General features: G+C 63.3%; 3 protein-coding genes across 6 annotated transcripts; 1 reads left to right on the forward strand and 2 right to left on the reverse strand.

The window, feature by feature from the left end:
• Window positions 1-531: 531 nt before the first annotated feature.
• Window positions 532-2971, reverse strand: GJC2 (gap junction protein gamma 2). The gene is made up of 2 exons (XM_030315368.2): window positions 2897-2971; window positions 532-1821 (listed from the first exon to the last, which is right to left on the reverse strand). The coding sequence occupies exon 2, from the start codon at window positions 1801-1803 to the stop codon at window positions 532-534; it is 1272 nt and encodes a 423-aa protein (XP_030171228.1). The 5' UTR covers window positions 1804-1821; window positions 2897-2971.
• Window positions 2972-11029: 8058 nt separating this feature from the next.
• On the reverse strand, window positions 11030-18122 carry GUK1 (guanylate kinase 1). Of its 2 annotated transcripts, XM_030315393.1 has the most exons (9): window positions 18033-18101; window positions 17537-17690; window positions 13719-13832; window positions 13389-13430; window positions 12571-12667; window positions 11708-11846; window positions 11537-11621; window positions 11336-11421; window positions 11030-11223 (listed from the first exon to the last, which is right to left on the reverse strand). In XM_030315393.1, the coding sequence occupies exons 2-9, from the start codon at window positions 17580-17582 to the stop codon at window positions 11188-11190; spliced, it is 645 nt and encodes a 214-aa protein (XP_030171253.1). In that variant the 5' UTR covers window positions 17583-17690; window positions 18033-18101; the 3' UTR covers window positions 11030-11187. The 2 variants fall into 2 exon arrangements, with proteins under 2 accessions (XP_030171253.1, XP_030171244.1); XM_030315384.1 differs by lacking the exon at window positions 17537-17690 and having other exon boundaries at window positions 18033-18122.
• A 179-nt stretch (window positions 18123-18301) lies between these two features.
• Window positions 18302-22041, forward strand: MRPL55 (mitochondrial ribosomal protein L55). 3 transcript variants are annotated; one of them, XM_030315441.1, is made up of 4 exons: window positions 18302-18421; window positions 19390-19481; window positions 21258-21459; window positions 21810-22041. In XM_030315441.1, exons 2-4 carry the CDS (start codon window positions 19429-19431, stop codon window positions 21960-21962), a joined length of 408 nt encoding a protein of 135 aa, XP_030171301.1. In that variant the 5' UTR covers window positions 18302-18421; window positions 19390-19428; the 3' UTR covers window positions 21963-22041. The 3 variants fall into 3 exon arrangements, with proteins under 3 accessions (XP_030171301.1, XP_030171291.1, XP_030171284.1); XM_030315431.1 differs by having other exon boundaries at window positions 19393-19481; XM_030315424.1 differs by lacking the exons at window positions 18302-18421; window positions 19390-19481 and adding an exon at window positions 19488-19580.
• The last annotated feature ends 690 nt before the right edge of the window (window positions 22042-22731 follow it).

Consider the following 22731-nt stretch of genomic DNA (forward strand, 5'->3'; position numbering starts at 1 on the left):
CTGTACCAGAAAGACCTAGGAGTGCTCTCAGCTCTGTAGGAAACAGGAAGTGAATTGGGGATGGAGGTGGGGGGTTTGGGAGGGAACCCCATTTGCTGCTACAGGCTGTATGGACGAGCGCCGGGCCTGCCATGACACACATGGGCTGATCAGGGGAGCAGGGTGGGGGAGGAGAGGGCCAAGACCCCCCCCACACACACACACACACAGGTGAGGCTCAGACTGCCCCCACCCCCGCAGCCACAGTCCCATAAACCCTTTCGGGTTTAGGGATCAGAGCTGGGGACCCTTCGCAGGTCCCTCCTCCTCCTTCTCCCCTGGACAGAGGGGAGACCTCAGGCAGGGAGGGGCAGTGACGCTGAGTGGGTGATGCCTTCAACCTGGCGCCCCTCCCGGGTGGCCCGGAGCAGGCGGAGGAGAAAGAGAGGGTAGGTGGTGCTCCTCGCCCTGCGCCCTGGCCTTCCCCCAGAGCCCCAGCCCCCCGCCCCAGCCGTGGCCTGCAGGGGATCGGGCCACTTCAGGGCCGGGCCGTCAGATCCACACGGTGGTCTTCCCCTCCCTGCTGCTGGCACTGCCCTTCTCTGAGCCCGCCCTGGGCTTGGCGCCTGGCCTGCCCTGGCCCGTGCCCCCCGACGTGGCGCTGCCCGACCCGGAGGCGGGGGCGCCGGACCGCTGGGGCCCCCGGGCGGCCGCGGGGAGGCCGGGGCACGGCGGGCTCTCGCGGTCCTCCAACGCGTGCCCGTCCCGCAGCGCCTGCAGCGCCAGGCTCGCCAGGTCCCGGTCGTGGGAGCGCGCGCGCTCGGCCGCGCGCACCACCAGGCTGTAGTCGGGCGGGCAAGCCAGGCCGGTGGGCGCGGCGGGCAGCGCGCAGGGGGGCGGGCGCGGCGCGGGGCCGGGGGCGCCGGGCGGGGGACGGCGGCCGCGCACCGCGTCCTGCGCGCTGCCCAGGCCGAGGTGCGCCATCTCGCACAGGTTGAGCAGCAGGCAGAGGCAGCTGACCACGTACATGACCAGCAGGAAGATGGTCTTCTCGGTGGGCCGAGACACGAAGCAGTCCACCACGTGCGGGCAAGGCTGGCGGCTGCACGGGAAGAAAGGCCGCACCTCGAAGCCGTACAACAGGTACTGGCCCACCAGGAAGGCCACCTCGAAGGCAGCCCGCGCCACCAGCTGGGCCACGTACACGCGCATCAGGCCTTCGCGCTGGATGCGCCGCCGCCCGTCGTGCTGCCGGGCGGGACCCGGGGCCCCCGCCGCCTTGGCGTCTCCGCCTGCGCCCTTGGCCGCGCCCGCGTCCTCGGCCTCGGCCTCCTCGCCCAGGCCTTCGGGCGCCCCCGACTCCTCGTCCTCCTCGCCCAGGCCCCCCAGCATGGGCTCCTCTTCGCCCAGGCCGGCGGAGTCGGGCCAGCTGGGGTGGGGCGGCAGGGGCAGCGGCAGGGGCGCGCGGGTCGGACGGCGGCGGGGAGCGCGGCGGCGTTCCTCCTCGGAGGCGCGGGCCAGGCGGTGCACGGCGTACCCCAGGTACATGACGGAGGGCGTGGAGATGACGACGATCTGGAAGACCCAGAAGCGCACGTGGGACAGGGGCGCGAACGCGTCGTAGCACACGTTGTCGCAGCCCGGCTGGCGCGTGTTGCACGTGAACTTGGTCTGCTCGTCCGAGTAGATGGACTCGCCGCCCACGGCCGTGAGCACGATGCGGAAGACCACCAGCACCGTGAGCCACACTTTGCCCACGAACGTGGAGTGGTTGTGGATCTCCTCCAGCAGTCGCGTCAGGAAACTCCAGCTCATGTTGGTCATAGGGGCGGGGGGTGGGACCTGCGGAGCGGGAGCTGATCTCAACCTCAGGGGGAGACGGACCGTCGGCCAGGAGGGGCGCACGCAGGGTGGGGGGGGGGCGTCGCGGGAGGATAGGGAGGGGGCGGACCTCGGGAGCCCGGAACTGGGACTCTGCCTAGCCCTTCCAGGAGCGCCGTGCCCACCCCCTCCCCCCCCCCCCCCCCCCCGGGCCCGGCCCCCCCCCGGGAATGGATACCGGGAGAAGCCAGGGCCTCCGTGAGCAGAACTGGGCACCAGCCAGCCTGCAGCAGCACCAGCGCCCAAGAAAGCCCAGCGCCTTATAAGCCGCGCCCCTCCCCCGGCTCTGGGGACCCCACCCACCCCAGGCCCTGAGAGCCACAGGGCCATGGGGCCAAAAGGGAAACCAAGGCCCGCCCCACTCAGGGTCAGCTCAGATCCATGGCCCTCACCGCACCCAGGCAGCGCGCAGGTCATTGGAGAGGGTCTCATGGAGTCCTGTTCCCAGCATCCCGGAGGCCTCCAGGATCTGGGCTCCTCAGCCCCCCCCCCCCCCCCACTGGCCCTCATCCCCCCAGACCCACCCCCTGGAGCCCCATGGCCACCTAGAACCATCTGTCCCCAGTCTCCCCCAACAGTGCACCCCTCCCCCCTCCCTCCTCCACACCCTGCTTCCTCCGTCTGTACAGGGGACCCCCATACACTTCATGCCCCCTCCCAAGGGACCTGCTGGCCCCAGGCTGCTGCCCAGCCCTCTGGGCTGTTTTTCTCTCTAGTCCCGACACTACCCTGCCCTCTGCTGTCTCCTGGCCCAGACATCCCCTCCGGGAAGACAAGTGAGGCCAGGCATCTGTCCAGGACCGACCGGTCTGTGAGGCACACAGACACCAGGGCATCTGTGACACTTGGAGACAGCCGCAGGGCCGCTCACCACTGTCCCAGACCAGTGCCCCCTTGCAGATCAGCTGATCCCTGGGTGGGCCCGTGCTGGGGAAGAGAAGGCCACTGCGTTCACCTCCCTGCACCTCCAGGAAGGGGGGAAGGGGCTACAGCCTCCCACTGCCCACCCTACCTCCTTCACTACCAAGGCCAGTACCTGCTGCTGAGTAGTTTGGGGACAGGAGACCCCAGGGTGCCTAATGCTTCTGGTCTCCTCCCTCTGGAATGGGCACGGGAGGCAGCGTGGGCAGGTGTGGGATGGCGCAGCAGAGGCAGGCGGGCAGGGGCTCCGGGGAAGCTCCACTTTATGCAGCTGGGGCCTCTCCCCGTGGGTGGGGGCAGGAAGAGGGGGCAGCCTGGGTTCCTGGGGAAGTGACCCTCTTTCCTCACATCTGTGCGCAGCGCCCCTCAGAGCCACACAGGCACACGTGCTTCTCAAATGCACAGCCACACATGCACTCGGACACACATGTGCATACAGCAGGGCACATGGACCCACAGACACACATGCATGCTCGTGTGTGCACATACTTATAAGCAAATGCACAGAGGTTTGGGGCACCTGGGTGGCTGAGTCAGTAGAGCATCTCTTGATTTCCGCTCAGTTCATGATCTCACAGTTCCTGAGTTTGAGCCCTGTTCTGCCATGACAGCGTGGAGCCTGCTTTGAATGCTCTCTCTCCTCTCTCTCTCTCTCTCTCTCTCTCTCTCTCTCCTCTGTCTCCCTCTCTCTCTGCTCCTCCCCTTCTCTCTCAAAAGAAATAAACTTAAAACCCAAACGTACAGAGGTTCACTCAGATATTTGTACAAGCACTAGGCGTGCACATTCACATCTGCACACAATTATAAACAAACACACTGGTGCACATGCACACACACTCTCGGGTACACAGACATGCACACCCAGCCCTCCAAGGCTGCCTTCTCCAACCCCCATCTAAGGCAGTGACTCTTCCCCCCCACCCCCACCCCCCAGTTCGTTCTAACCTCAACTCTTGCAGTATATGTCCCTGCCCTGGACCACATCACCGGAGGCTGACACCCACAGCCCCACCCCACAAGAACCCAGGAAAGGGGTGGCAGAGGGGCCTCCACCTCTTCTCTTCCTGCCAGGAGGGTGCCCCAGAAGTGGAAAGAGGAAGAGCCCTTGGTGTGTGGTATTTAACAACCAGCTCTAGGCGTGTGGGGGAACCTCACTGTAGGGTGTGCCAATTCCCGGGTGTATGTGTGCCCACCACGCCCATGACCGAGCAGAGGGGCCTGCATGGGGGACTCTTGGACTAGCTCTAACTCTGCACTGGGGCAGACCTTGCGGGAGGTGTGAGGAACGGCGCAATGCCCTGGGGGGCAAGCCCACAGGGTCAGAGCCCCAGAGATGAGATTTGCCCTGGAGAGAGGGCACATCAGAGCAGGCCCTCCAGACCCTCAGCTCAGGAGAGAATCGGGCCAGCAGGAGCTGTAGGGAGCAAGGCTCCTCTCCTCCATCCCCTGCGCACTGGGGGAGGCAGGCTGCTTTTGAGAGGGGGGCAGAGACTCACAGGCGGCACCCATCAGATTTAGGGTTCTCGCTGCTTGGGGGTTGTAGACTGGCGGAGGGGGGTGCTGGAATGTCCCATGTAGTCGTGGGTTAGCGTGGGAGACCTGGTTGTGAACCCGTGTTAGCTGAACATGACACAGATGGCTCCTTAGAGAATGTCACCGGCACGAGTGTGCACAGGGTTTGTACACACGCGTATTCCCTTGCCTATCAACTGACAGGGTGGAGATGCACAAACATCCATAGCAGCAAACACACGCACCACGGTCCCACTCTCCGTAAAAGACGCTGTGCTCCTGGAGAAGCGACCAGTGCCAGGTTGGGGACAAGAAAGGTGCCAGGGCACATGCTTGGGCGGGAGAGCAAAGAGCCGATGAGTTGGGGTGCACACGCCCACGCACGCACTGACTCGCAAAGCACGCACACACACGCGCGTCCGATGCCCACAAGCACAAGCCCACGCAATGACACGCGCACACTGACGCACAAAGTATGCATGTGTCCACGCCCACGCACCGATGCCCACAAACATGTACGTGCGCACGCCCACGCGCGCACTGATGCGCAAAGCACGCACACGCGTGCGCCCCGGTGCCCACAAGCGGGAGCCCACGCACCGACACGCGCACACCGACGCACAAAGCACGCACGTGAGCATGCCTGCACGCACACTCATGCCCACAAGCACGCACATGCTCACGTCCACGCCCACACATGAGTTCACAGCCACGCACACACACGCGCACACGTACACAGTGATGGAGCCGGAAGCACGTCGCAGGAGCGCCGTGTGTCAGAAGCTGCACCTATCTGGGTGATAGCGGAATAAGGCAGTATTACAGATTGGACTCTAGCGTCTAAACTAGACTATAAAATAAGTGTGAGTCCGACTAAACGAATTAAAGTGGAAGAGAAGGGAGTTCTACACAGTTTATACAACCCATGCCACACGGCTCCCCATTCCTCGGCAGGGCCTTTCCGAGAGCCGGCACCACAAGAAGGGACGGACAGTGGACGCTGGCCCAAGTCCCCACCCCAGTGAGAGGCCGGTTTGTAGTACACGTGTAGACGCCCTGGTGTTCCGCAGAAAGCACCCAGGTAATGGAGAGACAACAGGAAACAGTTGTAGAGGCGGCTACAGATACCTGACATCAACACAGTCAGGGGTGTGATCACAAGGGAACTGAGGGCTGGACCCGGCAGCGTGGACAAGGAGACCTGATGGCCACGAGCCACTGAGACCCTGGGGGCACGCTCAGGAGACAAATACCACCCGAGACCTTAAGGAGACCCTAAGAGATGACTAAATGTCACATGAGACCCTGCAGAAAAGTACATGCCAGGAGGGACCATGGGGGTGACCCTCAGGAGACAACCACGTGCCTGAGACCCTCAGGAGATGACCAGATATCAACCACGTGCCTGAGACCCTGGGGTGGACCTTTGGGAGATGACCACATGCCTGAGACTCTGGGGGGGTGGGGTTGGAGCTCAGGAGACGATCACATGCCTCCTGAGACCCTGAGCGGGGGGACCCTCGGGAGACGACCACATGCCTGAGACCCTGGGAGAGGGCCCTTGGGAGATGACCAGATGCCTCCTGAGATCCTGGGGGAGGGCCCACGGGTGACGATCACATGCCTCCTGAGACCCAGGGGGGGACCTTTGGGAGACGACCAGATGCCTCCTGAGACCCTGCGGGGACGCTTGGGAGTCGACCAAATACCTCCCGAGACCCGGGATGGGGACCCTTGGGAGACGACCAGATACCTCCTGAGACCCTGCAAGGACCTTTGGGAGATGACCAGATGCCTCCTAAGACCCTGGAGGGACCTTTGGGAGACTACAGGATGCCTCCTGAGACCCTGCGGGGATGCTTGGGAGACAACCACATACCTCCCGAGACCGTGAGGGGACCTTTGGGAGATGACCAGATGACTCTTGAGACCCTGCGGGGACGCTTGGGAGATGACCACATACCTCCTGAGACCCTGGGGGGACCCTTGGGAGATGACCAGATGCTCCTGAGACCCTGGGGGGACCCTTGGGAGATGACCAGATGCTTCCTGAGACCCTGCGGGGATGCTTGGGAGACGACCACATACCTCTCGAGACCCTGGGGGGACCCTTGGGAGACGACCACATGCCTCCTGAGACACTGTGAGGACCTTTGGGAGACAACCAGATGCCTCCTAAGACCCTGGGGGGACCTTTGGGAGACTACAGGATGCCTCCTGAGACCCTGCGGGGATGCTTGGGAGACAACCACATACCTCCCGAGACCGTGAGGGGACCTTTGGGAGATGACCAGATGCCTCCTGAGACCCTGCGGGGACGCTTGGGAGATGACCACATACCTCCTGAGACCCTGAGAGGACCTTTGGGAGATGACCAGATGCCTCCTGAGACCCTGCGGGTGGACCTTTGGGAGACGACCACATACCTCCCGAAACCCTGGGGGGACCCTTGGGAGACGACCAGATGCCTCCTGAGACCCTGGGGGTGGACCTTTGGGAGATGACCAGATGACTCTTGAGACCCTGCGGGGACACTTGGGAGATGACCATATACCTCCTGAGACCCTGGGAGGACCCTTGGGAGATGACCAGATGCTCCTGAGACCCTGGGAGGACCCTTGGGAGATGACCAGATGCTCCTGAGACCCTGGGGGGACCCTTGGGAGACGACCAGATGCTTCCCGAGACCCTGTGGGGATGCTTAGGAGACGACCACATACCTCTCGAGACCCTGGAGGGACCCTTGGGAGACGACCACGTGCCTCCTGAGACCCTGGGGGGACCTTTGGGAGACCCAGGATGCCTCCTGAGACCCTGCGGGGACGCTTGGGAGATGACCACATACCTCCTGAGACCCTGGGGGGACCCTTGGGAGATGACCAGATGCTTCCTGAGACCCTGCGGGGATGCTTGGGAGATGACCACATACCTCCCGAAACCCTGGGGGGACCCTTGAGAAACAATCACATGTCCCTGGGGGGCTGGAGGAGCTGGAGGGCAAATGCTCTGGTGCCCCTGGTGGACTCCAGGACAGAAGAAGGACACAGAGAAAGAACGTGGACTTATGTTCATGACAGGGTAGTGACAGTGGTAGTGACACCGGTGCACTGATGAGAGGCTGTAAAATAACCACACTGCGGTACCTTCCTGCCCCATCAGTGGGAGCCCCCTTTCCCGGTGTGCCCCCCGCCCCACCTCTGGCAGGTATGTCTCTGAAGGCTGCAGGCAGGGAACAGGGACCTTGGCTGATGGCTTCCTAGGGCTGCAGGCCCAGGGAGGGCCCTGACCCTAAGGAGGGGTGACCACCTGGGGGGTGTAGGGGTGCTGGTTTGCAGGGGCCTTTGCTCAGTTTAGATGCCTCAGAGCAGGTGTGGGTGGGATCGCACTCAGCGGGATCCATCAGCAAGTGTTCGGGCTGGGTGTCAGGATCTGGGAGGGGACAGCAGTGGGGCTGGGGGAAGGGAGGACTTCAGAAGGAGGCTGGAGGGCTCTGCACTTCAAGCTCCTGTCACCCCTGGGTCTGGACAAAGGTCCTGGGAGTGGAGGGGGTGTGCAAGGGGCTGAGGGCCAGGGCCTGCCCAGCCATTTCCTTCCCATCCCTGACCCAGCTTCCTCCCAGGAGCCCCTCTCAGGGCAGGCGGGGCTTCCTCCCACTGAGGTGGGGCTGCCAGCACCCCCCCCCCCCCCCCGCCGCTGGAATGCTCAGCTGAGAATCACTGAATATGCAGTGAGACTCTTCCCTGGGGACCTTGGGGCTCCAGAGCCTAGCCCCTTCCTAAGCATGCCCAGCCCTGGGTGGCCCCTTGTTCATGTGACCACCTGCATGGCCCTGAATGCGTTAGCTCAGAGCCCAGGGCCTCACCCAGCCGTGGGACTCATCCAAGGTCTCCCCCTGTCTGCTCTGTGGTTGTTCCACGGGGTTCTGTCCTGCATGTCCCTCCCTGGGCCCCTGGACCAGTGTCCTCGATGCCCCAGTCAGGTTCCACCTGGACCACCTGGCCCAGAGGAAACTGCATACCCCTAGGCTTCCCAGTCCCCAAACCTGTGACCCTCTGCCACATTCATCTGCCCCCTGCAGCTCCCAAGGGTACCACAGCCTCCCCGTGAGTGTGGACACTGGTCAGCCCCCAGTCTCCTCTCTGTCTCCCCTCACCAGGCCCTCCCCCAGGCTCCCCACCTCTGTCTCCCCTCCCCAGCCCCTCACCCAGGTGCCTCCTGTCTCCCTTCCTTGCCATCCCCTAGGTTCCCCTCTCCCTCCCCTCTCCAGCCCCCAGAGGTGCTACCTTCATGCCCCCTCCTGTTCCTCACTCCACCTATAGGTTCCACCCCCACAGCCCACCCTTGGGGTCACAGGCCCACAGGACTGGGTCCCAGGGAGCCCTGTGCACTCAGAATGAAGCCCCCACCCTCACAGGGTCCTAGGGCCTTCCTGATGCCCTCCTATCCAACTCAGCGCTAGTCCACATGCAGATGTCCACACATGTTCACAGGTGCACACACAAGTGTTAGCACACTCACCCACCTCACCCTCTGCTCACACACACAAGCCCCTCCTCCAGACCCACCACATGGGTGCTCAGCAGAGGCAGGATGCACTGGGGGGCTTGGCCAGGCTGACGACAGCCCTCCTCTGCGGCCACAGTGCCTCCCCCCCCCCCCCCCCCCCCCCCAGCCACACTCCCAGCTCAGGACCCAGGGCCCCTCTGATTAGCTTCCCCTGCAACCCAGGAAGGGAGGGGTCCTCGTCCCACAGGGGCTGTGTCTGGGGAGTGAGTCATGGTGATTCTGGGGCCACCACTGCGGAGAGGCCCGGAGAGAGCCCTGGGCGTGGGGAGCCGGCCAGGACCTCAAGGGCACCCCGCTCTGGGACCCTCCAGACCTTCCCAGGCACCGCTGACAAGGGCAGGAGGCCACACTCCCTCTACAGCCAGGTGGGTACCTCCACTTCCCTTCCCCCCTCTTCCCAGCTCCTGCCAGCCTTCCCAGGTCCTGGACACCCCCTGCAGCCCCTCCTGTACAGACCCCATGCCCTACACCGTCGCTGCACCCACCTGCCCTCTCCGGATAAGCTTGCCACAGGCCTGGGCCACTCCTGGCCTGGCATCCTGCCCAGGCCACCTGCCCTCTCCCCCATTCTCCCCTGGGCCGCCCAGACGACTCACTCACGACATCTCTGGCACACTGGGGGCCGCTCCTGGAGAACAGGGGTCTGGTCTGCCCTCGGTGACCCCTGGGGCCCCTGACGCCTAGCAGGCACCCGTGAGGACTTGTGGGAAAGAGGCCCCAGGCCAGGTCAGGAACGGTGTGCTGGGTGGACAGGTATACCCACCCGGGTGTGTCTGCCTCCCCAGCCTTCCTGAGCAGACTGAGGCCCAAGGCCCAGCCTCTGGACACACTGCAGCTGCCTGGCTGGCGTGGGCCAGTGGGACCAGCGCCCTGAGGAGCCCCAGCTGCTGGGGAATGTCCGAAGAGCACCCCTTCCCTTCCTGCTCAGCAGCTGGCCTGCACAGCCCCTGGGGCTTCAGGTTCCCCCACCACAACGGAGGGCGGGCCCTGTCGGGAGAAGCGAGCCTGGGCCCACAGACAGGGTGCCTAACGCTTTGCACCAGAGGGCTGCCCACACCTGGGCCCCTGGGCAGTGCCCTACCTTTTCCAGGCCAGGAAATGTGAGTCCCTGAGCTCTTCCACCTGCCAGCCGGCTGGACACTGGCCCTCCCAGGGCATGTGCCTGGACGAGTCGTGGGCCCGACCCAGAGCCACCTCTCACCACCAAGCACAATGCGGGGGGGAGGGCCTTCAAGGGCTCCATTGTTCCCCCCAAGGCCTGGGGTCTGAATCCCCGATTGTCCCTGGGGCTGGACAGGGCCCAGAAAGGGAAGGGGCCTCCCCTACTTGCCCCCCCTTCCTCTGCACATCAGCCTGGCCCCGCCTCACCTGCCTTCAGGCCTGGGGTGGGGGTGTCCAGTAGCCCTCAGATTCAGGCCAGGCCCCCACCTGCCCTTCTCTCTGCACCTGGGCTTTGGGACAGAGTCCAGCCTCCCTGTCCACTCCCTGCCACCTCAAGTCTGTGTCCATTGTCTGGGTCCCACCACAGAAGCGTGGCATAGGCACGGACAAGGGCTAGGGGACAGCAGCTCTCCTGCCCAGCACGGCAAAGCCACAGCAGCCCTGACTCGAGAAGGGTGGCTTCTACAGGTGTCTTGTGAGACTCCGGGAATCTGGGAACCCCAACAGGAGCCCCCAGGGGTCCTCCCTGTGCTGGCCTTTCTGGGCCCAGCAGACCACGCACGAGGTGGAGGGGAGCCCTAGGCCCAAACAGTCCCCCAGGATGCAGGGTTCTAGCTCCCTCCTGCATCAGATCCTGGGCCACCACTGCAGCCCAGCTCAGGGACCAGGACAGGAGGGGCTCAGGCAGGAAGAGCCCCAGGTCCTACTGCCCACAGCCTCAGGGCACCTCCACCAGGCAATGCTCTCCAGTGGCCTCATCTACTCCATGAGGGCCCCACCCAGCGCCCAAGACTGACCTCCCTGACCTAGGGGGAGGGGCAAAGGAAGCCCCAGGGAGGCAGTGCATAGGGAAGCTGGGGGTGGGCTGCCCAGAGCAGCAGACACCAGAAAGAACTGAACCGCTAGCCTCCTGCACTGAGGGGGCAGCCAGGAGTCGGGGTCTGTGATGGACAGCATGGTCCAGTCCCCAACACCCTGGCTTGAAGATGGCAACCCACAGGCTCAGGGACACGGTTACACAGCAGTTTTTATTAGGACATGGGCCTGGCTCCCATAGGAGGGGGAAAGGGGAGGCCAGGGTCCCCCAGACACAGCAGTCTGGGGGGAGGAGGTGCTGGCTGATGTGAACGGAGTCCCCATCGGGGAGGACACAACTGGCAGTCCCTCTCAGGAGTGGCTGGTCCTTTGGGCCTTCTTGATTTCCTGCCACAGGGAGAGAAGGGCATCAGGAGGGCCCAGGGGATAGGCCACATCGTCTGTCCCAGCCCCTCTCCCTGCGTGCACTACAGAGAAGTCCTGACCCTGCAGAGCCCACCTCAGACAGTGCCTCCTCCAGGGCCTGATAGGCCTTGTCCAGGTTGTCATTGATGATGATCAGGTCGAACAGGCCCTGCTCCTTGCCTGGGGAGGGGGGAAGAGGGAGGGCAGGGTCATCTCTGGTGACCAGGGACCCTGGGGGTCTCCCTGGTGGGTGAGGAGCCTGGGGGGACGGCAGGTGGCCAGTGCCCACACTCACAGCTCTCCATGTCAACACGAGCAGCAGCCAGCCGCTTAGCCAGGCTCTCCTCAGTCTCTGTGTTCCGCTGCCGCAGCCGCTGCTCCTGAGGCACAGGGGAGGGTCAGGGTGTCTGGGCGGGCCCTGCCCCCAGCCCCGCCCCCCCCACCCCAGCCCAGGCCCACCCCCCACCAGGACTTCCAGCGAGGGCGGCTGCACAAAGATGTAGATGGGCCGCAGATCGGTCTTCTTGATGTTACGCACGCCTTGCAGGTCCACGTCCAGCACGCAGATGCGGTTCATGGCCTGCACGGCCCGCACCGCTGCTTTGCTGGAGGACAGAGTGGGGAGGACAGAGGGGCGGCAAACGCTCAGTGGGGCTTCTGGGGCTCAGCAGCCCCTCATGGCCTCAAGGAGCCTCAGCAGGGCATGGGCCTGGCCGGACATGAGTGCAGAAACCTACCAGGACCCCTGCACCTCCTCCACCTTTCTGGAAGTACATGTGTGCTGGGCCCTCTGCTGGGCTGAGGGTGGCTGTGGGAAGTGGCAGGAGGGCTCACTGCACAGCCCCAGGGCACCAGGCACCCACCCAACACAGCCCCACTGTCCTGTCCAGCTGTACCTAGAGCCTAGGATGGAGCAAGATGGGTCTCATAGGGTCTCTGGCTCACCCTTGCCAGCGGCTCACAAACAGGATGTGCACACAGGCTGACGTAGGCCTCTCAGCCGGGTGGGAAGAGCTGGCAGAGAAGTATTGGGGACTGGGGGGCACCCCCATGCCAGCCCACTGCTGGGAGAGCAAGCTGAGTACAGCCTGTGGTCCTAGAAGACCCAGATTGCTGGAGTCCTCATTGAGCGCCAGTCCCTAGAGGGGCCCGCGGACCTCACCATGGCTTGGCCAGGTGGACAGAGGTGGCTGGGAGGAGGGGCCTGCAGAGCTCGACCCCTGGCTGGGCTGGGGACCTGACTCCCAACTGCCCAAACAACCCTCAGAGGTCCTGTCCAGCTGAAGGCAGAGCCCCTGGGAGGGTGTGGAGGTGCCAAGTGTGGCCCACCTGGTCCCGTACAGGTTCCCCGAGAACTCCGCGTGCTCAATGAAGTCACCAGCCGCAATGTCCCGCTGCATCATCTCCCTGGTCACAAAATAGTAATCTGCAAGGAGGGGCTATCTGAGCCTTGCCCATGGCCAGACCACCAGGGGCTTGGGCACCAAGTGTGGCCAGAACCAGCATCTCCGGTGCACCCGTCCGCCCCACACGGAGGGGCTGTTCTAGGCGCTGAGCAGAACACACACATGACACCGAGGAGAGCCTGGAAACCACTGGCTTCCAAAGGAAGGCTAGAGGGAGCCTGGACACTGCTGGCCTCAGAAGGGGGGCCTGGACACTGCCAGCCTTGGGAAGGGGGGCCCGGACACTGCCGGCCTGGGCAGGGGGCCTGGACACTGCCGGCCTGAGCAGGGGGGCCTGGACACTGCCAGCCTAGGCAGGGGGGCCTGGACACTGCCAGCCTGGGCAGGGGGGCCTAGACACTGCCGGCCTGGGCAGGGGGGCCTGGACACTGCCGACCTGGACAGGGGATCCTGGACACTACCGGCCTGGACAGGGGAGGTTCAGGGGACTCCCATGATCCTACTAAGACACAGAAGATACCTGCAGTATCAGAGGGACCCTGATGGTACACAACTGTGATGTCTACATCAATCAGAGGACCATGTGTGGAGTAGCATGTGTGTCAAGACTGGTGCCTTCAGGGACCTTATGCAGAGATTGGGGCCCCCACCCCGTCTCTTCCTGGGTGCCAGCATGCTGCCTGCCCACCCTGTGTGGGGGTCCATCTCTCAGATGAGACAGATGCCGAGGGGTGAGCTCACCTTTCCCATTCTCTTCTCCAGGCCGTGGGTCCCTCGTGGTGTCTAGGAACAAACACCTATGACCAATCTGGGAACCTGGTGCCCCTACACCCATGCATGGCCTTCTCTGTAGGGCCTGGCTCAGCCCACGAGTGGGTGTGGGGGCCCCAGGTAAGGGGGTACAGTGTGGGGCTCTGGGTGGTGTGGGGCTCCCCCACAGGTGGGTGTGGGGGCCCCAGGTCAGGGAGTGCAGTGTGGGGCTCCCCCACGGGTGGGTCAGGAGGTGGCCTGGTCCTACCCCCAGCATCCCTGAAACCCTCCTGCCCCCTGCCCCTGCAACCCAGGCCTCACGGGACACGCTGAAGCCGAAGATGCTGCCGTGTTCCTGCAGGAGTCTCTTCAGCAGGGTGCTCTTCCCCGCCCCCGATGGTCCACTCAGGACGACAGGCCTTGGTCCTGACATTCCTGTGGGTGAGGGAGAGGGGATCAGCCAGGCCTGAGGGATGTACCCAGAACTGGAAGTGGGTGGGGTGGCTGGTGCCCCCGCTACCCTGTGTGAAGTCAGCCGGGGACTGGCACGGAGCTGGACTTGGAACCCAGCACCAACCTAGCTGTGCCTCACCCGGGGCTAGCTGGTGTCACACACATCAGCCACAGATGTGAGTTCCCTGGCCATGCAGTCCTGGACTTTGGAGCCTGGGAGGGTCCCCATCCCTGTGTCTCCAGGCACCACACCCAAGACAGCCTCGGTCAGTAAGCAGCACCTGAGCCCTGTTCTGGAAGCTTCCAGTGGGACGTGGGAACCCAAGGGACCACAGCTTCCTCACCCCTCCGATGCTTGGGCAGGTGGACCACCCCTAGCACTTGGCTCAAGACGGGGGGGGGGGGGGGGGGGGGGGCAGCTCCATATGACAGCCGCCCAGCTCTGCGCCCACCCGACCACCCCCAGCATGCCCAGCAGGACCCACCTCCTGGTGGGATGCAGACTCAGGGACCAGCCTGGGGCGGTTCCAGAAGAGCCCGCAGGGAGTGGTAATCCCTGCTCGCTCCCCACTCTCTGAGCACTAAATCCCTCCCAAGGCAGCCAGCCCCGCCCACTGAGCACAGGAAAAGGCCACTCCTCAACTCACCCACCCAGACACCTCGTGCTCAGGACACGTGAGCAGGGCCAGGTGCAGACTTGGGGGCTGGGGCACCCCTGGCGCACAGGGGCACCCAGGGGGACTTGTGCTGGGCTGGTGCAGCTCCCTCCTCTGCCAGCCCCTGCAGGGCTCCATCTGGGGGCCCCCAAGGTGGCTGGCAGACTCCCCTTGGCTGCCCTGTATCCCAGCCAGGGCGGCCTGTCCGCAGGTCCCTGGGCGGGCCCCGATCTCCTAATCCTCGATGTAGGCCAACACAGTAATCTGGCTAAAGCACCGCTATTCTGAGACCACCTCACCTTATGGACAAGCCCTGAGGAGGATGGGGGGGAAAGGGACCCTCTGCTGGAGACACAACAGGCAGGGACCTGGAAGAAGCCGTCAACACGCTGATGAGCATCGCCTTCAGGTGATGCCTCTTCCAGGTGTCCTTCCCAGCAAGGATCCCACTGGACCCCCAAGTGAACTCTGGTGGTCCTGCCTTCCCGCCCACAGGCCCAGGCCCACTGCAGCTGCCCTCTCCTTGGCAGGACAGCCCTGGGTGTGTCTGGGGATGGGAGTGGAGGGAGGGGTCTGTCCATCCCACAACTGGCCCTGGCCCTCCACCTAGGTCTTCCTGGGAGCCTGTGGTGTGTTGGTGCCTTGGGAACACGAGTTCCTCTGGGCAGGGCGGCCCAGAGGGGACACAAGGTGGTGGTCAGGGAGCTGAGCAGGAGGATGCCCAGATCCTGTTCACAGCAGCACATGTATGGGGAACCTGTGGACCCATCTCGGAGTGTTCCCTCTAGGGATTCTCCACCACGGACCTCATGAGGCAGGTGCCTCTGCCCCAGGATGCCCCCTCCCCCACACACCTGCAAGCACCCTGCAGCCCCCAGCGGTAAACTCCCCGGTGGTGCCAGCCCTGCAGCTCCGACATCCCAGGACTGCAAACGCACCAGGAGAGACACGTCTTCAGTGAGGGCCAGACTGCACACATGGAAGTGCCACATGGTCTTACTCACCACCCCACCCTCCACCCTGTCCCAGGCGTGTGTGTCCCAGAGCCCCACCTTACAGGCCTCCTCCCCGTCGGCCTGAACTGGCCGCCATGCCATGGGCAGCAGGTGCACACTCAGGGTGGGCTGAAGGCAAGAGCGGCCTGCCTGGCTCTGAAGCAATGCCACGCCCTGCCAGCCTCCCCTGGCAGGGGCATCCTCCTGGGCCCCACCTGACCCTCAAGCCCAGGCTCCAGACCTCCCTGTTGCCCTCCTTCAAGGGCTAAAACCCTGACAGTGTGGGGTGGGAACACCGTCTGGCCAGCCATGGCCATGCTGCAGGGGTGGGGTCTGGCCAGCCAAGAGCACTAAGTCCTTCCTGACGTGGGGCCCACGGAGCTGAGCTCCCTCACCCCAACACAGGCCACTACCTGGCCCCCATGTCCAGTGGCCATGGTGGCACAGTCCTGACAGAAGCCACCTTTGACAGGAGCACACCCAGCTGGGATGGGACTGGAGGCCCCAAGGCCCCAGCTACACTCAAGTGTGTCCTCTTGTGAAGGAGGTCGCCCAAGTGGATCTGGACCAAAAGGGCTGGTCATACTTGTCCCCAAAAAGGCTGCATGGGCAGGGCTGTGTGTGGGGTACAACCAAGCCAAGAGGCCCTGAGAAACTGCATAGCTCTCAGGATACCCACAAAGTGGCTGATGTCTTCTTCCCCACTTCCAGTCCCCAGTGGGGTAGGACCAGTCCCTCCTTGAGAGGAAGCTGGGCTGTCTGACACTGTGCAGGACTCTGGCACCTGGCCAGGGCCTGGGGCATAAGAACTAGAGAGCGGGAAGGAGCCCAGGCCCTCCAAGGGGAGGGACCATCCTTCTCCTAGAGACTGGGGTCTTGTCCTTGCACTCCTAATCGTTATCAGGACGCCCCCTTCCTTCCTGCTCCTCTTTCCATCGTCTGGATCTTCTTTCTTGGCAACACAACACTCAGCAAAAAGCAGAAGCCAACTGTTCACTTCTTTAAAAAAAAAAAAAAAAAAAAGGAAAATGGGCGTGGCCAAAAAAGAAACCTATGGAGAATCTTAACCTTCAGAACTGCCAGAACCTGATACCTCTTAACTGCTGCCCCACTGGCTCCAGCCAAAGATGAAGCACCCATACAATGTGTTCCCAGGACTGAAGAAAGCCCCATCTGGGCTGTGAGCGGGCCTGCTGTGTGCAGCTCACGTGGGAGGTTCCCACAAGGGGGCAGCACGGGGCACACTCAGCCATCGGTGGTGAGATAGGAAAGCACATGCATCCCAGGCCCCTCCTGGGGATGAAGGCCAGGGTCCCCCCCCCTCCCACCCCACCCCCGGGGTCCCTCACGACCAGCCCATGGTCCAGGATATGTAAGACTGACAGAAGAGTGTCCACAAGTCCGCGCTTGGGAGGTGTGCTGCCCAGGAGCCTTGTAGGGGACTCACACAGCTACATCTTGGCCTGTGTCCTCCCCGCCCCATGGGCCCTACCCCACACTGGCCACTAACACCTCAGCTCCCAGCTGCCCTTCCTTCCCGTGGAACAGTGACGTGGCTTGCCTCCCTGCTCCTCCCCAAACCAGCACCCCCAATGACCTAGGTTCACTCCCTCTCCTGTTCCCAAAGTAGCGTCTAATCACACCACACGCGCAGTTTCCAGCAGCCCAGACTAAAGCGTCGGGTACTGACGGAAGCTGAGCTCCACCTAGGACGCCCATAAGCCACAAAGGTTTGCCACCAACTCCCTGCTCCGCACAGCCTCGGGGCGCTGGACCCTGGGGGCAGGCCAGGAACCCGCAGCAATCCCGGGGGGCGGGGGGGAGGTGCGGGAGACCTCTGAGGGGCCAGCTCCATCTGTCCAGGACCCCCCTGGGTTTGCCCTCGGAGGAGGGAGCTGAAGCACAAAGAGCCAGACTACCAGGAGAGTTTCCCTTCTTGGGCCCAGGGAAGACTGTGGGGGCTTTGCGTGGCGGCCACAGACGGGCCTTCAGAACCCTCTTCTCCCAGAGTCTCCGGCTGTGCTGTGCGGCCCACCTTGGGGAGGGGTGTCAGGCTGCTCCCCCTCTCTGCCCCTCCGCATGCAGCAGGGTCCACAACGGCATCCAGCGTGAGGTCCTCAGGCCGCGGGGGATTTACAAGCTGTCTGGAGCTTCACGAGCCAGGAGAATCCCCTCCTACATTTTGAGAACTAACACAGGGAACCAGCTTTTAATTCCTCTACACAAGAGCAGCAGCTGCCAGAAGCACCTGCGCTGCGCGGAAACGCGCGCGCGTACGCGAGAAGGGCGGCCCGTGACAGGGGCCGAGCTACATTCATCGACAAGCACACTGCCCTGCTCTGCTCGCGGGGACCGCGGCCGGCCAGCCCTGGGGCGGCCCGCAGGGGCCCCAGGGCACGACCCCGCGTGCTCGACCCCCGAGTCTCCGCGACAGCGGCGTCACCAGTGCGACGGGAGGGCTGACCGCGAACGGCCCCCGATCCAGCCCCGCGGCCTGCGCGCGCCCCGACGTTCGCCCGCCCGCTGCTCACCGTCCGAGGGGACCCGGCCCAAGGCGGCCGCCGCCAGCCCGGCCAGCGGGCGTCGCAGCATGAGGGGCCGCCTCCACCGCCCGCCTGCGGGGTTACGTCAGCGCCGCGCCGGCCCGCCTCCGTCCGCAGCGACCTACGTCACGGCGCCGAGCCGGCCCGCTGGCGCCCGCGGAGGTCAACGTCACTGAGCATCGCCGGGCCGTGTCAGTACGTAATAGTACGGCGCCGGCCTCGCCCCGCCCCTCGTACGTGTCGTCAGCGCCGCGAGACGCGACGCCTGCGCAGCACGGCGCGTTGGGTTAGCCCAGAGTGTGTGCGCTGTACCTGCGGTCGCCTTCGTTCCCCAGTGGCCGGCGGAAGCCCGGACGCTGGGAGTCGAGGTTGCTCCGGTGAGCAGGGCAGGGTGGTGCCGGAAAGGCGCGGGCGTCGCGGGGTGGGAAGGACTTTCCCCGAGGGAGGGTCCGAGCCCCGCCGCCGGCCCTCGAGGGCGACAGAGCATGGGGGGGGGGGGCATCCGCTTGGATAGTTCGTTTTCCCGCGAAGTGGCTTCCTGAGGCGGTGGGAGGCCTGCAGATACCCTTGCCCATCAGGTAGGGGACCCCACAGCAGAGCTGCGCATCTCGGCCGGGAGGTCTCTCTGCCAGGGATCTGAGTGTCCGACATCCCAGGCAGGGGTTGGGCTGTCAAATTCCTGGCTTGTCGTGCACGGATCTCTGCACCGACGGTTTCCTGGGGGTCAAGGCTCAGGGACAGTAGTTCCAGGTCTCGGCTCTCCTTTTATAATCCCGACATCGCGGGGTGTCGTGAGAAGTAGGTGACCTTGGGAACCAGGGAAACCCCCAAGGGGCATCCTCAGAATGGCTTCCCTGCGTCTGTAACCCACTACCGAGAGTCTGGGCCCTGCCGTAGACTTACGGACTCAGGCTTGGGAGGTAGGACCTGGGCATCCGGAGTTCAGGAACCCCACCCCCCACCCCCACCCCCACTCCCACGGATGATGCTAATGGTAAGTCAGGGCTGAGAGCCTGACGGTTTACTGGGAGGAACTGGCAGAAACCCGGTGATAACTTCCCTGTTGTAGACGTCCTTAGGTCTGTGGTTTCTTCCTGGCTGGGATTTGATGGTTAGGTGGGAAACCTTGTCTTTTAAAAAACTCTCAAGGGGCGCCTGGGTGGCTCAGTCAGTTGACCATCTGAGTCTTGATTTCAGCTCAAGTCATCCTAGGGTTGTGGGTTTGAGCTCTGTGTCTATTCTCTCTCTGTTTAAGGTTCTCTCTCTCTGCTCCTTTCCCCTCTCTCTGAAATAAAAACCTAACACATAAATAACTAGTCAATCAGTGTTTTTTCTTCTTGTCCAGCAGGTTGCACACCAGGCCAGTGGCTGATCCTGAGCCTCCATGTACCACAGGGGCCCCCCGGGAAGAATGGCCACCATGGGCAGTCTGCTTGGGTAAGCAGGGACTTCCAGGCCCCTAGGGACTGCTGTCATGGGGCCGCCTAGCCAGCGTGTTTATCTGAAGAGTACGTACAAGTACATACAGATGATATGGTAGGTGTCAAGGGCAGAACAGAAGCGACTTGTGAGCACTTAGCAGCAAACACATGGTGGTGGTGGTGACTTTCCTATTCAGATTGCACAGCCCAGCCTGACTTTGGGTCCTTCCCACTGCTCCCATTGGAACTGTGTCCTCCCCCTGATGAGAAGTATGGTGTGATCACAGTGTTGCCACAGAGCTAAAGGAGAGCAGGGTTCTAGTCGGTTCTGTGGCATCTAGGGAGAGGGAGGGGGCACCGGAAGCTGCGGGTAGTGTGAAGCTAGGTAAGGGACTCCAGTGCAGCGTTCCCAAGAAAGTTCATGTTAGAAACGCTGTTACCGTGAGGGAACACCCAACATCCCTTCCAGCCCTTCTGGAAGCCTCCCCAGTCCACCAACCCAGGGTCCTCCGAGGTGACTGTGTCCTGTCCACCATCTGCATGACTGATGGCAGGGACTGGCTTTCTGTTGCCATACTGAGTGCCCAGTGACTTAACGGCAGATGCAGTGTGGTTCTTGCCCTGAGAACAGCAGTCTTGGGGAGGAGATGTACCCTCGGCCTGAGGGCTTGCTGGGAAAGCTGGGTGTGGTAGGAGCTCCACACAAGGCAGGTGGCACTGTGCCAGGCTGTGAGGTTGCAGGACACGCGGTCAGCCTGCCTTGTGGAAGGGGCAGGCCTGAGAGCTGAAAGACACCCCCACCTGCAGAGTACGGGGTCTCCGTGAGAGCTGATGTGGGGACCAGGTGGGAGGTGTGGGCTGGATGGGGCTGCTCATGCAGCGAGAGCCTTGGCAAAGTCAGGTGGGGAGCTACTGGGATGCCTGCCTGCCTGCCATGGGCGTGTGAAAGAACACTGGGCAGACAGGGCCACCTCTGGCATACAAGACATTTCAGGGAGTTCTCGAACTCTGCTGTCGGTCAGGTGCCCTCATCCTCAGACCCGGGCTAGAGCCGAGTTTGCAGGAAGGGTAGACTGGAGTAGACCTTGGGGGTCGTGCGGCCCAGCAGAGTGGGGTGACTGGGGCTTCCCTTGTCCTGTCACTCGAGAGCACACGCCCTGCTGTACGGAGGGAGGCCGAGTATCTGCCGCACTCAGAAGCCAGGTGGGCTCTGGGTATCTCGGTCCACTTGTGCTGCCCCAGCAGCAGGCCGCGGGGGCTGGGAGTGGGGAAGCTGGAAGTCTGAGCTCAGGGTTCTGTGGAGGCCTGTCTTCCTGGTTCCAAGTCCTCACAGCAGTGTTCCGGTCTCTTGCCTTATAGGGGCACCGGTCCCACTGTGAGGGCCCTTGTGACCTCTCACCCTAACCACCTCTGAGAGGCCCCACTTCCAACAGCACATCATGGGAGTCGGGGCTTCAGTGTCAGAATCCGGGGGAGACACGAAGGTCCGGGCCACAGCACTAGGTCTCTGTTCCCCTGGAAGTCTGGTTCCTGCCCGATGCTGGCGTCCAGTGCCTGAACTGTACAGCCAGTCCTCACCAGGGATGGTGCCTGAAGCCCACTGGGGTCTGCGCTGCCGACCTCTGCCTTCACACCTCTGAAAGCCTCATGATCTTGCCCAGCTGCTATGACCATGCCCTGTTCTGGTGCAGGTCACTGTGTGCACCCTCGGGAGCTGGACAGCTGGGCCCTGTGGGTACTCCAGTCCCCGCACCAGCCACTGACCCGCGCACATGCGCGTCTGTGTCTATAGCCTACTGCGGCAGCACGTGGTGATGGGGGCTGCCCCTGCGTGTCGCCACCTGCACCTGTCCTCCCAGATCGCTGACGGCAACAGGGCCTCACTCACGCGCGTGCGCCGGCAAGCCTATGCGCGCCTCTACCCTGTGCTCCTGATCAAGCAGGATGGCTCCACCATCCACATCCGCTATCGGGAGCCACGGCGAATGCTTGAGGTGGGTCTCCCTCCCCTGTACTCCCTGGGGTGTGGGTCCTGGCAGGCTTGGCCATAGCAGCTGCTCCTGCAGGAGCTGTGGCCTCAGCACCCATGGCAGCCTAATGGGTGAGGGGAGACGGGGGCCATGAGGAGAGGGAGGAGGGAGAGTGGACTTAGCTCCATGCGTCAGGACCAGAGAGCAGCCCTGAGCTGCGTGTCTGACCAGCATCAGTCTTGGGAAAACAACTGAGAGCTTTGAAGGCAGACAAACCTAGCGAAATGTGAAAACCTGAACCACACAGTGGAGGACAAGGTGAAGCAGAGACAGGGACAAGGCTCTGGGCCCTCTGACCGAGCCCCTCCCCACAGATGCCCGTGGATCTGGACGCCCTGTCCCCAGAGGAGAGGAGGGCCCGGTTCCGGAAACGCATGGCCCAGCTCACAGAGCAAAAGCAGCAGCAGCCAGAGCTGGGCGACGACTTTGATGTGGAGCGGTACAAGCAGTTTTGGACCAAAAAGTGACTGTGCCTGGAAGCTGGCCGGGTTGGGGACACCGTGGGTGGGGAGGGTGAGCCTTTAAACATAGTGTGTTCACAAAGCCGCCTCTGCCTTGCCTATCCTTCTGGTGTGTGCGTGTCTGGCTTGGGGGTCTCTGTGGCCACAGGGTCGGGTGAGAACTGCAGAGCCAGCCCTCGGGGCCTGGAGCCCCCTCCCCCCCTGCACTGCCTTCCAGCAGGGCACCACAGGCTCTCCTGGCGGGAGTGTGGCAGCCACAGGGGTGGAAGTGGGTGGAAGGAGCAGGGTGTCTGGGATCCCTGCTGGTGGCTGGCCCACCCTGCCCAGCACTGAGGCGCTCTCTGCCATACCCAGTGCCAACAGGAGGTGCCATCGGCCCTGTTGTGGACTCACTCTGCTTGCAGCCCCGCCCGGTGCAGCTACAACAGACCAGCCTTCTGTGGTTGACTGCTACTTTTCCCTCTTGTGGTGGGTGTCACCTTGGTCAGGCTTTTGCAAGACTGGAGGCTCAAGTCCTAACCTTTCCAAGTGCAGCTGGCCCAGCCCCAGCCTCGGGCTGCCCTTGGGTGTTGACTGTGGGGCGCTGCCTGACAGATGGTGGGGAAGGTGTTCCCGGCATGACTGGAGAGGGGCGCTGGCGTCTGATTGTGGCTCCCAGAGAGGGATGTAGGGCTAAGCACCCACCTTTGGACTCCTGAGTCCCCACTGGTCCACTGAGCACATTGGCCCTGAACAAGTTTACAGGGACATGCACCGCCCCTGCACCTGTGCCTGC

Source organism: Lynx canadensis, chromosome A1, assembly GCF_007474595.2.
Source record: "Lynx canadensis isolate LIC74 chromosome A1, mLynCan4.pri.v2, whole genome shotgun sequence".
In the NCBI taxonomy this organism is placed as follows: domain Eukaryota; kingdom Metazoa; phylum Chordata; class Mammalia; order Carnivora; family Felidae; genus Lynx; species Lynx canadensis.

Excerpts from the sequence above, each read along its gene's own strand:
- GJC2 (XM_030315368.2), bottom strand. The coding sequence starts at position 1,803 with ATGACCAACATGAGCTGGAGTTTCCTGACGCGACTGCTGGAGGAGATC.
- GUK1 (XM_030315384.1), bottom strand. The coding sequence starts at position 18,093 with ATGCTGCGACGCCCGCTGGCCGGGCTGGCGGCGGCCGCCTTGGGCCGG. Across the intron at positions 11,622-11,707 it reads CGCCCTCGCTGGAAGTCCTG|GAGCAGCGGCTGCGGCAGCG; the intron begins GTGGGGGGTGGG and ends CCTGTGCCTCAG. Across the intron at positions 11,224-11,335 it reads TGGAGGAGGCACTGTCTGAG|GAAATCAAGAAGGCCCAAAG; the intron begins GTGGGCTCTGCA and ends TCCCTGTGGCAG.
- MRPL55 (XM_030315424.1), top strand. The coding sequence starts at position 19,519 with ATGGGGCCGCCTAGCCAGCGTGTTTATCTGAAGAGTACGTACAAGTAC. Across the intron at positions 19,581-21,257 it reads AAGTACATACAGATGATATG|CCTACTGCGGCAGCACGTGG; the intron begins GTAGGTGTCAAG and ends CTGTGTCTATAG. Across the intron at positions 21,460-21,809 it reads AGCCACGGCGAATGCTTGAG|ATGCCCGTGGATCTGGACGC; the intron begins GTGGGTCTCCCT and ends CCCTCCCCACAG.